This window comes from Saccopteryx leptura, chromosome 3, assembly GCF_036850995.1.
Source record: "Saccopteryx leptura isolate mSacLep1 chromosome 3, mSacLep1_pri_phased_curated, whole genome shotgun sequence".
Taxonomy (NCBI): Eukaryota; Metazoa; Chordata; class Mammalia; order Chiroptera; family Emballonuridae; genus Saccopteryx; species Saccopteryx leptura.
In genome coordinates, this window is record NC_089505.1 from 18,789,737 (window position 1) to 18,805,190 (window position 15,454).

The 15,454-nt window shown below is 36.2% G+C and overlaps 1 protein-coding gene across 7 annotated transcripts in view; it reads right to left on the bottom strand.

Annotated features, from left to right (window-relative positions):
* Window positions 1-4,486: 4,486 nt before the first annotated feature.
* STXBP5 (syntaxin binding protein 5) overlaps window positions 4,487-15,454 on the bottom strand; it is a 141,368-nt gene continuing 130,400 nt past the window's right edge. For all 7 annotated transcript variants that reach the window (XM_066373060.1, XM_066373058.1, XM_066373055.1 and 4 more), the window contains 3 exons: window positions 10,448-10,559; window positions 9,498-9,718; window positions 4,487-7,810 (listed from right to left, as the gene is read on the bottom strand). In XM_066373060.1, coding sequence (XP_066229157.1) covers window positions 7,769-7,810; window positions 9,498-9,718; window positions 10,448-10,559 — 375 coding nt within the window. In that variant the 3' untranslated portion in view covers window positions 4,487-7,768. The remainder of the gene's footprint in view (window positions 7,811-9,497; window positions 9,719-10,447; window positions 10,560-15,454) is intronic.

Below are 15,454 nucleotides of genomic sequence, written 5' to 3' on the forward strand. Positions count from 1 at the left end.
TCTGAAATATGGTTTTCTTTTACATGCACACAATGCTAATGATTCTTTGGCATCTTTGAACTTGAAAGTGAAGCCATCATCTGGTTTAATGCCCCGGCGGCGAAGTGGCTAGGGCTGGCCCGAAGGCTGCGGCACCTGCCTCCTCTCATTGCACTCCCTCAGTGCCGGCGCTGGAAGTCTCTGCTCAGCACAGGTCTCCTGGGTCTAAGTTGTCTTTGTTTTCTCTGCTGAGATTTTGAGTGTCCAGAGTAGAGATGGCATTACTATTTATAAAATTTCCAAATCTACCCAATATTTAGAGGGGACCCCGAGAAACATAAAGATTTACAGTATTCCCCCCCCCCCCAATCTGCAAAGAAATGAGTTTGGTTAAAGTACATAATCTTTATCAAAGAGTAAAGAGATTTAGGGCGAGAGATCTCAGGGATGGAGACAGACTGAAACAGAGGGAGGAGCCAGGGAGAGAGAACCTCAGTCAAGGAGAGAAGCAGAAAGGATGCCCTGTTTGGGAGGAGACACGAGACACGCCTTGGGAACAGTAACGCCACTGGTTAACGCCCTCAGAATATATATCTGTTGAGCAGCAGTACTGTAGGTCTCCCATGGACGACAGAAATCTGCAGCAGACAAGGAAATGAAGAACTTGATTTTGATATTCGAATGAAGTCAGAAGTATTTACTTTCCTTTGCCAGTAATATTTTCTGTATTATCTGACTTTATTTTTTTAAGAGATGTGTACCTTACTTTTATGTTGTTTTTAAAGGCTGTTATAAAAGGCTATGGGGTTTTGTTTTTTAAAATACATTGTATAAAGTTAGATATGACCAAAACTAAAAGTTAGAATATTTCAATTAAGTTTTAAGTGAATAGAATATGCACTAGAGTATTGATGTTAGACAAATAAAATTTGAAAAAATGACTTAGAACTAAGTCCTTTCTTTAAAAGACCCTATTTTACAAAAGTGAAAAAGTATGACATACAAATCATGTTTTTTAAATAATGGGAGAAAATAAAAATTTATCTTTATAAACGTGAAGTTACAACGGCAAGTGTAATTCTATCTAAAACAGTGGATGGTCCTGTCCCATTTAGACAAAACACACCCTGATTATTTTTTTAAAAACCTACAACACATAATAATAATAATCTAGTTTTGAAAATTTTACCAATTTATGCCTATATTTTCTGGAAAAATACTAAAATTGCTTTTAATAAACCAGGTCACTGTACCAAGGGATCTACATCACTTTGTCACAAATAACTTAGTAAGCTTGTTCCATATCTAAGACTTTAATAATTTTCTAGGTTAGAAATATCATGGCATTTCGCCTTTGTGACATCTGTGGTTTTCTTGTCTCAGGGTGTTGTAGGACAGCGTCTTTCAACCACTAGTAGGCGGACCATTCCGTCAGACATTTGTGCTGGTCCGCGAGAGTTAACCGTCCTCATGTCGTGTGAAGATTGTAAACTCAATGATCTTATTCGAACTTGCTGATGCTCAGGGCCATATCTGCCTTAGTGGTCCCTGGAATAATTCTATTTTCACCGGTTCCCAAGTGTAAAAAGGTTGGAAACCACTTCCGTAAGCTGTTGCAAAGGCTCACAAGAAGGTGAGATGTGACTGCCACCATGTGGGCAGTCGTATTATATAGACTTAAAAATCAAACCTCATTTATTGAGAGAATTGCCATATTCTTTATTCTAGAGAATGCAAAGAAAACGATAAAAATGAAAATCTACTTTCAGTAACATTAGACCCATTCGTGTGAAGTTTGCTTTTGGTACAAGTAGTTCGATACCGATACTGCCAAAAACACCAATTCTCTACAGCTTTGCTCCTCCACGTCTGCTCCACCGACCAGCAGGATCTGTTACCCAGGAGCTGATTCGAGATGCAGAATCAGACCCCGCCCCAGATACCGAGTCCAGTTCTGCATCCCCAAAGATGGGGGGCGGAGAAGTGTTCCTCCACAACTGGTGCCTGTCCCCTCGACCCTCACCCCCTACTGTGCCCCCACCAGATCAACAATAAACGGGCAGGAGACTTACCAAAAAGTCCAGATAATTTAGAAAAATATAGCTGGTCTTATTTGAATTAGCTGACTAACCTGGCTTTCCCTCTGCTTACGTTAAACGAATGGATTAATTCCACAATTCAGAGCAAAAATGTAAACAAATTTTCCAGAAAAAAAAGGGCTTATTTAGTTTGAGGAGAGATTTAGAGTATTTTATTTTGCCCAATCAGAGCCCTTCAGCATAGAGACATTCATATACAGATATATGAACATTTTCCAGAAACATGAGTTTATAATACATTTTTAAAATACCAGATTAATGGTATTTATTTACAAAAATATTTCATTACCTAATTTGAAACCTTTTGCTGTGACGACAGTTTGTAAACTACAGGAATGCAAAATAACTACAAAGTTGAACACACTTTTAGTGTTTGCAATAGTGCTTTTCTGATGTTTTTGTTTTAAATGAAATAGTACGCAGAGATTTTACCGTATTTAAAATGCATAATTCCAGCAATCATCTTTGAGATACTTACCAGACTGAGCAAGATATAAAAAAATCAATAAAGTGCAGCAACTGAAGCCTGCCTGCATGTGCAGTAAGGCGTACACAAGCCAGAGCTCTACCCAGCATGCTTGCTCCTGAATGTGAGGAAAAATGGAATCTTGCTCCTTTTTCATTGTTTTAGGTGATGCATTTACAATGAACCAATAGTATAACTAGAAAGCAAAATGTTTTTCTGGTTCTAACTACTGTGCTAAGCAGAGGTCACACCGAAAGTATCACAGAACCATTTATTTACAAAAAAATAATAATTAAAAAATTTAAGACATGATTTACCCTATTTGCATTGCTTCCTATTGATACGAGTCTGTTGTCAACTCCTTTACATGGTCTTCAGTTGAAGCAGTTTAAAAAACACAAAACACATAGCAAAAGTATTTAAAAAGAAATGAAACTCCCAAATAAGATTCCCTTACCATTAGCCGATATCCATTTTAAATGCTTGAGCAAAACAATCTACAATAAATACTGATTAATTTACATCTCAAACACTATAAAACTTTAAACTATGAGCCTCTTTGCAAAATACTGGCGAAACTGACATTCATGATTTTTTTATTTAAAAGAAATAAAAAGAGCAACTAAATGTAGTCCTGGACTACGGTACTCAATTTGTAAATGAATTGTGCCTAATAATTTAAGACTGTGTTAATAACTGAGGAAAGCAATGTTTTAAACCTGATAATTTGGAAGTTATTAAAACCATTTTAATTTAGTTGAGAAAGGTAAGCTAAAGTTTTCCATTTAATTTTCATTGTTACAACTATTTTCTACTCACAGAACTTTTAAAACTTCTGTGGCAGTAGTAAGATCATTAATAGTCACAGGAAAAATAATCCCCATAGCACTTTACAAGAAATTGATCAGAGTTGTGAAACATGTAATTAACAAAAGCTGTAAATAGTATCTTCACATTCATTTTTAAATGAAAAAATAAAGTTATGGGCATAAATTTCCATTCAAGAGAACAAAGACCCTGAAAGAGAAAAGAAAAAAAAGGACACTTAAGATAGAGTGCTCTTTTTCAAACTAAATACAGATTAAAAATTCTAGGAATAGTGATCAAGTATCAAACTGATAAGGAAAAAATTCTATAAACTACAAAATAAAAACCTTCATTGACAAAAATACATAAACTCTTGTTTTCATTTTTGGAAATTTATTTTTAAAAAAGGTAGAAGAAAATACTTGGAAAACTATTTTAAATATATATATATTTTAATATATATATATATTAAAACAACAGTTAAGGTAGGCATTCAACAGCAAGCTGCAGCTATTGAGAAAGATCTTGCAATGATTGTTGTGGACATTTTCCCCAAAATAAAATTCCTATTTGAAAATGCTCAATAGAAGGTTTTATATCTTTCCTGTCATGTGTGAAGGCTTTTGAATGACATATGATTCTTTAAAATTAATTGTATCTCTATATGAGATACCAGTATTTCTTATTATAAGCGTAAAACATAACTCTTTGTATGGATAATATACATACTTTTTAAGTACTTTGACTTAAAACTTAACAAGTTCACCATTTTTAAAATTAAAGAGTACATTTATAAAAATTCCATTTTAAAACTAAAAGTATATTCTCTAGCAGTATGTATAAATATAACATGTTACTGTATGATCTTCAAACAAATCTGAAAGTGTTGCAGTAATTTAAAATCTAGAATACTTAAACGCACAGCAAATGATTCTACTACATTTTATTCTTGAAAACTATATAAAACCCTATTAAAGGTTTTAAAACTATGATCAGTTGAATTATTTAAGGTGCAGCTAGCAGCATATTCGTGGTTTTGGTATGTTTTATACATATGCATCACTTGATTTGAACGGAGAAATGTGGATTAAATGATAATAAAAAGTTTTTGTTACCTAAAAAAGTGCAGAAAAAATTCAAGTTTAAAGTTCAGTGCTCTTTATTTTGAAAAAAAACAAATCAACAAAATCCCAAAAGTTAAAATGTAAAATAAATCTTTGCCACAAAAAAATTTACCTTTGGATATAGCTTTTCTAGTGTCACATGAGAAAATGCCTTAAGCAGAACATATATGGAATACAGAACTCAAGGTAAAACTTTGAACTCCATGCTGTCTTCCATGTATTTTCCCTTTCCTCAGCTGCCTCCCAGTGCCCCCGAAAACCTAAAGGTATGTAACACTTTCAGACTTGTTTAAAACACTCATGTATCTACATGAAATAACTTCAGAAGTGCCTACAATTGAGAAGTTAAAGAAATGCTTCTTTCTTTAAAGCACTGTACTTAATCAAACTGGAATCTACTAGACAGAACATATAGACAAGGAGCAGCATTCTTTTTTCACATCCATATAAAAATCAAATTAAGTTAGCAATAGCTCAGTGTTATATCTATAGACATTTTTGGAAACACTCTGCACAACTGAGATGTAAACCAAGGGGACTAAGATGGCGCAAAACTTCAAATGGCTGTCACATACAGAATTGGTCAGAATATGAGATCTCAAATAACTTTCTAAGCAAAAACACGGACTCTTTCAGTCCGAAGAGAGAAATGAATGGGATTCGCGGGTACATACAGGGAACCCACTTCCGGGTCACAAACTGCTAATCAATGAATACTTCAATGATTTCAGAGCAAAGGACAAATGCAATGAAGGATGATGTTTGAGGATATGAAGGAAGCACACGTAATCTTTCGTTTTTCCAATATTTTCTATTTTGATTTTTTTTGGTTTGTTTTCCTGAAATCTTGGCTTGCTGGTGACTATTTCTGCATTTAAAAAGAAAAAAATAGAGGTGTTGTCTCTCAAATTACAATAAATTCCCTGGGTTAGTTATTACTGCAGACTGTCTCTTATCTACAGACTGAATCAAGTATAACTTCGAGAAGCTTATTTTCTATTTTCAAAAATACTTCAATCTTTCTAATCCTAAATTTCTAGTGTGCTGTGCATAATTTGTAGATTAATTTAAAAATGAAATAAAATAACCCAAAATATTGATTTACAATTTTCTTATAAAATCCATCTCAGGTAAACGTATCTACTTCTCTATTTGAAATTACAAGATTGGTTCATTTTATATACAACAGGAAAAATGACAGTAAAAATGACGTGGATATATAATTAACACAATACCACAAATTAAATAATTAGAGCTAATACGCCCTTCCCCATGAATGGGTACTCAACCAACATACCACTTTATTTAGTGCTTCTCCATTTCAAATCTGTAACTATACCCTTCTAAAAAGGGCCTAATAGTTCCTATGATATATGAACAATGGGTTTAGTAGATAATATGTGATACAAATTAAGCAATTTGTAAACGGCTGAGTGTTCATCATACAGCTGACATTAACTAAATAGAAATATGTTATTAATAGATACTTTCTACAAATTCAAAAACTTTGGAAAAGTTCTGTATTTTTAAAATATGTCTTTTGGCTTGATCAATGATCTCTATCACATACATTTAGTCCCTCTCTAATGATACTTAAATTTTAATGTAAACTTTTGTATTCTGTAGTACACATTATAAAATGTAAACAAAAAGGCGTTGTGAATGAAAAGAGGAAAAGATGCATTAACAGACTGCATGAAATTAAGGTGTTCTACATATACCTTTAATGATCATCTGAAATAGAAAAACAACCACGTTTGCTATCAATTTGTGCTCTGATTATCTCAATGAAAAAAGAAAATGGCTTCAAACAATTTTTTATAGAAGAAAGTATTTAAATTTCACCAAGTGCAATGCTTCCGCTTTGCTCTTCCTTCGTTGCTTTAACAACAATCAGTACGAGTCTCCGATGCCAGTGCTACGAGATTGCTTCCTTCCAAGGTCTACCCCGGTGTTTCTTTCCTGTCTGCAATGCTTTTAGGAGCCAGGCAGGTACTGTCCACTGATGGTCTCGTTTGCATCATTTTCCAATACAGAAATAATTTAGTTACAAAGTGCACATATTTCCTTTCATTTGGCTTCTTAAAACCTTGAAAGAACATGTACAGATGTATAGTATATTTCTACAGAAAATATTTTGTAGGTCATCAGACTAGACTCTTATATAGATAATTATTGACAACAGATGCTTGTCATGTTCCATGCGACGGCATGTGCACTAAGATTTAATCGGCTCATCACCTGAGTGTACTGGAACTGTTAGCAAATCAAGGGCCTTTTGAAAAGGGAGCTGAGCACTTTACTGAGCACTGGAAATAATGAAACTTTTTTTTAAGCAATTTTAATTAAATAATGCAAAGGTACATCCGGTTAAACATCTTATAAAAATTCAAGCAAAATTAAAAACTTAGCCAATTTCAACATTTCTACCAATTTAACCAGTAACTATTTTGGTCAAATCCACCTCTTGCTGAATTAATGAGAACGAGGACAAAGGACATTGAAGTATTCTCCTCACCACAATGGAGGTTTTTCTCACTTCCCACACTGCGTAGCCACTCCATGGAAACGCCCAGAAGGATGAGCAGTTCAGTCATGCTCTACACTTTTCTTTTCAATGAAAAGTGAATTATCACCTTGTTTTGCTTTTGACAAAATATGGACTAAACACAAGTATACAATAACAAGAATCCAAGAGTAGCCCATACACAAGTATGTGTATGTTTTTATTATTTAAAGCCCACCATTCAGCTTATCTGTCTAAAGATATGGTGACAAACAGTTTGTTTCTTTTTCACTAATGATACTGACGACCAGTCAGGTTAAGGGAGGGAAAGTCCAAGACAGCTCTTTGTAGTTCAGTCCATGAGTCAAACAGGGTTTCAGCGCCAGAACTGCTGAGTCACTGCCCCCCCCAGAGGTCACACACTGACGGCAGGTCCGCCTGCACAAATCTTTTGGCATGTGAAAGTTTGATAAGGAATGACCCAGGAATGGTCTCTGCCACGTGCCCTCACCATCCTCCTTGGTGCTCCATCTGTAACGCGTGGCCTGCTCAGTTGCCAGACTGTCACCTCGGAGCGGGCACACACCGCTCCGTCCACGGGCGCGTGGACACGCCTCAGTCCCAGCCCACGGCCGAGGGAAAGCAGTGCATGATTGTGCTAGGAAGGAACGGTGTCCAGCGATGAGCGTCCTTTAATGGTGACTTTCTGAAAGTAAATCAATGAAACAAAAAAGGAAAATTCTTTTTTCCTTTTGGCTGAAGTTGGACTTGGTTGGATTTCTGGTGGTCAGAACTGGTACCACTTCTTATCTTTGTATTTCAACATCATCTGAGGAGAGAAACACGAAAAACATGATTTTACAAATGCCAGAACAATATTTGTAAGTTATAACTGATTTCTACATGTTCCCAGAATGTTATATCACTCTGAAACATTCTGTAGTGTGACTGCATCGTTTACTTGAAAGCAATTTATAATGAAAGCAATAAGAACTATTTCACTTAGAAAAAAAAAAGTTCATAACTATTAAGGGCCGGCCTAAAAGATTTTCAGATTTCTTAGGCATGTGATATAATTCAATTTTGGCTCAGTGCATTCTTTAGTGATTTAAGTTGATAACTTATCAATAAGGTAATTTTCAGTTCTCTAATTTTAACTAAAAATGGTGCTTTAAGAACCTGGGAATTAGTACTCTATTACTACCATCTACAATTTACTGAGCATTCCCGTGAGCCAGCACTGTAAGACACAATTCCCCTGCATCTGCTTCTGAAAAGAACTCTGTGGGTTAGGCACTATTATTCTCCCCATTTTATAAACGAGGACACTGAAGCCCAAAGGGGTCGCCCAAGGTAACACAATGGGGAATCTGGGGGCTGAGCCATGTGGTATGATTCAAGAACTCATGATCTTACCCACTCAGTGCACCGTCTTCCTTTCTCTAAAACATGACTCAAGAATACTTGGTAAGAGGAAAAGCTACCAGTTTGAGAGGGAGCTCTTGGATAAACATACGGAGTGTGAATATATCTGAAGCTGACTGGAGTGTTACATGCTTTAGAGAGCACAGTCAGGTGCAGTTATGCCAGCGAAAGTCCTGCCCTGGATGGGAGGCTGCTAGGCTGTATCTGAGGTGTGTGTCAGCTTACAAGGACTGACAAAGTATCTCTGGATTTCTCTGAAGCCCTAGACAAAGTTTTCCCAAGTCCAAGTACTTCTTTCATGTATTCTAGGTGTCAGCATTCTTGAGCAAGAGAGAGATGACTTTTGATTGAAAAGTTTACTGATCGATTGCTGATAGATGGGTATTCAAACATAAAAACTTAATAGGATTTTTCGGAAAACCAACTTGAAACGTCCTCAGGGAGTAAAGTAGGAAATGAAGCTAAGCTGCACAGGGCAAAGGACCCTGGAATGGCAGACCTGTGTGTCAAAATGCAGAACGTGTGTTCTACCAGAAGGCCTGGAGTGTTCAGTGTAATCTGCTGGACAAGAAGGCATATTTGTAAGAGGACCAGGTAGAAAGCCAGACTTTATAGAATCCCTTTCTAAGCTCCACCATGACTTCCTGGTCCATCAAGATGAATTCCCTGCAAAAATGTGCCTGACCACTCCTCTAAATTGGTCTACAGAGAGATTTAGTATTGTTTCTTTGAATACAAGTGTCTGCCAATTTTTGTTATTTAGATGAAGAGAGTAAAGTGATTTCCTTCCTAGGAGAAACTGATAGAATCTGAGGCATTTAGGAAAATTAGTTTTGTTATTACATTTGCTAAGAAATAGTTGCAAAAAAAAAAAAGCTGGGCGGATGTATAAACCTCAGTCAAGGACCACAATAGCTACTAAGAGATATGCTTGTAATAGGGCCCCCTGGTGGCAAAAATCAGGAATTTGCAATTGCGCAGAAAATAACACAGAAATCCATGTGCAGATATAAAATAGCTATAAAAAGACAGTACTTTTCATACTTGTTTTACTGGGTTTTTCCTGTTTCCAGGTTTCTTGACAGACATACCTCATGAGCGTGTTTAGAAAACGAATCTGCACTGGACATCATGGCTGCGGTCCTCTCCTCCAGGTCCCCCAGCTTCTGCCCCCTCTCGTCGAGTGCCAGCCGGGCTCGTGCCAATTCACCCACCACTCCGGAGGCGGCTCCTTTGACGCCCTCGATGCCCCCGGGGCCGGGGATATGCTGAGCCAGACTTCGTGAAGCCTTTCCTGAGGACGACTCTCCAACTGAACCAGATGACAAATGAGTAAGTCACTCACAATACAGAAGTTTACTAATATAAAACACTCCTACCTGATACCACTGAAACAAAAGTAAAATACATATTTGACTTTATAATTAATACATGCTTTCTTTTATTATGATGGTTTTAATCTTTAGATTCTTTTTCAAACAGGCAAAACACAATATACATTATCAATATTGTGCTCTATATATAACAGGACTTGTGCACAGGCAGGGCAAGCATTCACTGATTCATTAGTTCACCCAAGACCAACTCCTAATTTGTTCTCAGCATGTGGAAGGTAGTAAATGAACCCTTTTGCTATTTTAAATAACCTTCTAGTGAGATGACAACAGTTCTGGAAATTCTGTAAAGTAAAATAAGTGCTTAAGTAAAAACTTCTTCAAAATGAAGATCGTCAATTATGGAATTAAAATAATAATAAAGATCACATTTAATAAAAATACAGATACTTTCTACATTATTCCTATCAGTTGTGAATACTCATTTGAGCTACCTGAAGCTATTCTGATTTTGGGTCTCTGAGTAAAATAGTCCCTGGTTTGGGTTAGAGCAACAGAAAATAATTTCATGTATTTTGCTAAAACATGGATATACTAGTTATGACAAAGATGAAAAAGGCAAACGTAATATGTGCACGTAAAAATTTTATATGGTTTGAATGCTTCTGTTATAAGATATGTCACCCAAGTTAAATAAGCCAGCTTACACAGTTCCTCTCTGTCCAGGGACTGCGCACCACCTCCAAATAGGCCTTTAAAGAACCCCCTGTTTGGTGCTTCTGGTGTTTCCACAGGAGTGAAGAGTTCACCCAGCATTTCCTTTAACATCAAAACAAAGTGTAATTGTTAGACTTTCAGGGAAACTAAGCTATGACTAACGAACCATCGCGGTAAACTCTTTAACTCAAGTTTATAACATAATCTGTTGAGATTCACAAACAAGAGCACATTTCAAGTGATCAGATCCAAAACAGACTGACTCAGTCAAACAGTAAGTTACTAGAACTAAAGTGACTAAGACTGACTTGCTGTTTGCTACTTTGGCTAATTACTCTCCTTACATTTCAAGCAAAGATATGTATTTTTGACTGTCTCTCATTGATTATAAAATGTCCCTCCCAGAACCCATTAAAACACAGACACACACACACACACACACACACACACACACACACACACTAAACTGCACATATTTAAATTTAAAATTTGGCAAATTTTGACCCCCATGAAATCACCACCACTGTCAAGAAAATGAACATACCCGTCACTAGTATTTCCTGGTGCTCTACAGTAAAAAGGGGCACAAAGAAACATTCCTTAATCTCTATCTCCAAGTAACTGCTGATTTGCTTTCTCACTCCATATTTATCTGTATTTTCTTTAGTTTTATATAAATAACATCATACAGTATGTACACCTTTTATTCCTTGGCTTATTTCACTCAGAATAATTAGTTTGAAATTCATCTCTGACATTGAATGTTTTCAACAGTTCATGCCGTTGAAAAGGAATAAAGAGGAAAATAAAAAGAAAAAATTCCTTTTTATTGCTAAGTTTTATTCTATTCAATGGATATACTTGTAACTTAATTATTATTTAATTTGTTTATGGACATTTGGGTAGTTTCCAGTTTTCTGGCTAGTACAAATAAAACAGCTATCAATATAAATTTCCTTTCCTCTTGAGTTAAAAAACTAGTCTTTGGTTCATGTTTATTTCTGTAAGAATTGATGGGCAACAATCAACAGTTCTAACGCTATAGAAATGTTTACCTAAAACCTATGTACTCTTCTTATTGATCAATGTCACCTCATAAGATTTAATTTTCTAAATAAAATTTAAATAAAAAAGTAATAAAAAAATAAATAAATTGTTATGTTGTTTTCCAAAGTGGTGGAACTGGGTTTTGTTAGTTTTTGTGTGTGTGTGTGTTTTCATTCCCATCAGGAGTGTATAGAGTTCTAGATTCTTAATGTCTTTGCCAAAGCTGGGCATGGTCATTATTTTTTTTAATCTTAGTCTTCTAGTGAGTATTTAATGTTACTCACTGTGGTTTTAATTTGCAGTTCTCTAATGACTAAAAACATTGAGCATCTTTTCATGGTGAAGCATCTGTTCAAATATTTTGCCCATGTTTTTATTCAGTTATCTGTCTTCTTTCTGTTGAGTTTTTTTTTAAAATATATTTTTATTTATTGATTTTAGTGAGAGAGAAAGGGGGAGGGGAGAGAGAGAGAGAGACAGGAACATAGATCTGTTCCTGTATGTGCCCTGACCAGGGATCAAACCAGCAACCTCTGTGCTTTGGGCCGATGCTCTAACCAACTGAGCTATCTGGCCAGGGCATCTCTCTCTCTCTCTCTCTTTTTTTTAAACTTTCTGTTGAGTTTTAAGAGTCTGTACACACTTGGGACACAAGACTTTTGTCAGATATATGCTTCACCAAGATTTTCTTCCAGTCTGTCTTTTTATTTTTTGTTTTTTGAAGATCAAAAATTTAAAACATTTTTTATAGTTATCACTTTGTTCTTTGTGGATGGTGAGTTCTTCTCTTGAGTTCTCATCAGTTTTATAGCTTTAGGATTTACATGTAGGGTTATGATCCACTTTAAGTCAATTTCTGTAAATACTGTGGGGCATAGTTCAGAGATAAATGTTTTGCTTTTTAATATCCAATTTTTCTAGCATTTGTTGAATATGAAATCCTTTCTCCACCGTACTGTCTTTTTCAAAAATCAGTTGTCCATGTGTGTGTGGGTTTATTTACAGACTCTACTCTGCTTATCTGATTTGATACCACCATCACACTCTTTTGATCACTGTAGCTTTACACCATGATTCTTTTTATTTTTTGTATTTTTCTGAAGCTGGAAACAGGGAGAGACAGACTCCCGCATGCGCCCGACCGGGATCCACCCGGCATGCCCACCAGGGGGTGACGCTCTGGCCACCAGGGGGCGATGCTCTGCCCCTCCGGGCGTCGCTCTGTTGTGACCAGAGCCACTCTAGCGCCTGGGGCAGAGGCCAAAGAGCCATCCCCAGCGCCCGGGCCATCTTTGCTCCAATGGAGCCTTGGCTGCGGGAGGGGAAGAGAGAGACAGAGAGGAAGGAGAGGAGGAGGGGTGGAGAAGCAGATGGGCGCTTCTCCTGTGTGCCCTGGCCAGGAATCGAACCTGGGACTTCTGCACGCCAGGCTGACGCTCTACCACTGAGCTAACCGGCCAGGGCCTACACCATGATTCTTAAAATCAGGTAGTGTTAGTCGTTCAACTTTATTCTTTTTCAGGGTTGTTCATGCTTTTTAAGTACCATGTATTTCCATATGAATTTTTAAACCAACTTATTAATTCCTCCACAAAAACGTCACTGCAATTTTGCTTGAGATTGTCTTAAATCTATAGATCAATTTTCGGAGAATTGGTAACATTAAACTTTCTGATCCACAAAGTATATTTTTCACTTTATTCAGGTTATTAAAAATGTCTTTCAGTATAGAGTGGGGCCAGAGTAGGTTTACAGTTGTTCATATGGAAAATAATATAATAATTAATAAACAATAATATAAGAATAAACTCTGCATTTCATGTACTCAGAATTGTAAAACTGCTTTTGCCCCACCCTGAATTTTGTGGCTTTCTGTGTAAAAGTCTTCCATATTTTTGTTAGATTTTCCCAAAACATTTCATATATTTGGTCACTATTGTAAATGGTGTTTTTTAAATCTCAATTTCCAAATGTCCATTGCAAATACAGAAATAATTATATTTTCGCACATCAATCTCATATCCTGCATCCTTGTCAGATTTACTTGTTATTTCTAGTAGCTTTCTGTGTAGATTTCATTATATTTCCTATATAGATAATGATGTCATCTGTGAATAACAATAGGTTTATTTATTTTTCCTAATCAGGATGCCTTTTCTTTCTTTTTCTTACCTGAATTCAGTGGCTAAAAACTTAAATACACATTGAATAGAAATGTTGAGTGAACATCCCCTTCTAGCTTCTGATTTTAAGGACTAAGAATTCAGTATCTTATCACTAAGTATTATCTTAGGTATAAATTTTTCTTAGGTGGCCTTTAAGTTCCCTTTTATTTTCTGAGTACTGAGATTTTTAAAGAAAAATCAGGAATAGATGTTAGATTTTGTCAATTACTTTCTATTTTTTTACTTTATTAATACGGTGAATTATACTGATTAACAGATTTCTGGTGGACCAGCACCAGTCTGGACCAGTGGTTGAAAACCGCTTCAGATGGTTCTTTCTCCAGCTAGAGTTTACCTACCTGCAGGTGCTCACAGTACTTTACCGAGTACTCCTGGGCCCTCGGCAGATGCCCAGTGTTCTCTCTCTGCAAAGCTCCCTCCTCTTGGTCTCTGTTTTAGGAGCTCTCACTTACTTGGTCTTCCCAGACTCTTGGTTCTATTCAATATCATCCCAACTTGGGAAGTGAGTCAGGCTTGCCCTGGTACCTTCTCCCTGTGCCACCTTCTGAGAACTCTATCAAGGCATTAGAGCTGGGCAGCTCCTTTGTTTTCTGTCATTGCCTAGTGTCCAGATCTTAAAGACTATGGTTTCTGTTTGTTTGTTTTTCCTGTGTCAGGCAGGAGAGAATTCTGTCCCTGTTATTTCATCGTGGCTGGAAACTCTATTCATGTACGCAGGGGTCTAAGGGCTGCTTTTTGGGTTAAAGTTAAATGAATGCACAATGTAACAAGGCACTCTGGGAACCAAGGAATAGTGTTTATAAAGTTCATGGTATTTGTTAGTCAATAGATTTTGACCAAGGTATTATTCTTAGATACTGAAAATATTGAGGTAAATATAATGTCAATATTGTCTGAAGAAAACATTTTATCACAAAATCTTTGAGCAGAATCTATTTTTCATTTATCTTCCTATCCTGAAGGCTCAACGCAGATAGTTATTAAAATAAATTGAGTGTAACTACTAAATGGCCATTTCATTTAAACATAACTTGGTAAATTTTATTGCTGCTGCTATTGATTTTACTGAAATAGTAAGAGAAAGCATTGATCAAGGATAGAATAAATTGATCCTAGAAAAAAATGACATTTAGAATTTTGAAGAGTTGAATTGAGACATTTTAGATTGAAATGAATTAAGAATATATCCAATTGTCCATTTACATTTCTTAATAAAATTTTAATAGTGAAAGAAAACATGAAAGGAGAGTTTCATTTTCTCAAAAAAGCAAAATTTTCATTCAGAAACTTAGAACTCTTACATAAAACTTGAATCCAATACCAGATATGCAGTAGTTTCTTTCTCTCGGTGAACAGCGCGCTAGGAGAGTGTTTCCGTGCAGGGCAGCTTACCGAAAAGAGAACGTAAAGTCTGACCCTGAACACACTCTCTCCGCCAAGCGCCATGCTAAGCACTTTATGTACACTGTCTCTCTTACTCCATACCATACCTATGTTAGAGACATTTTTAAAATTTAAATTTACTGGTTAACAAGATTATATGGGTTTCAAGTATACATTTCTATGATACATGCTGTGTATAATGCACTGTGTGCCACTGCCCAAAGTCAAATCATCTTCTGTCACCACATATTTGGACCCCCCTTCTCTCTGGTAACCACTAACTATCCTGTCGTTCATGCATTTCAGTTGCACATGAGTGAAATCAGATGGTTCTTAGCTTTTTCTGAGAGACTTATTTCACTTAGTGTAATATTCTCAAGA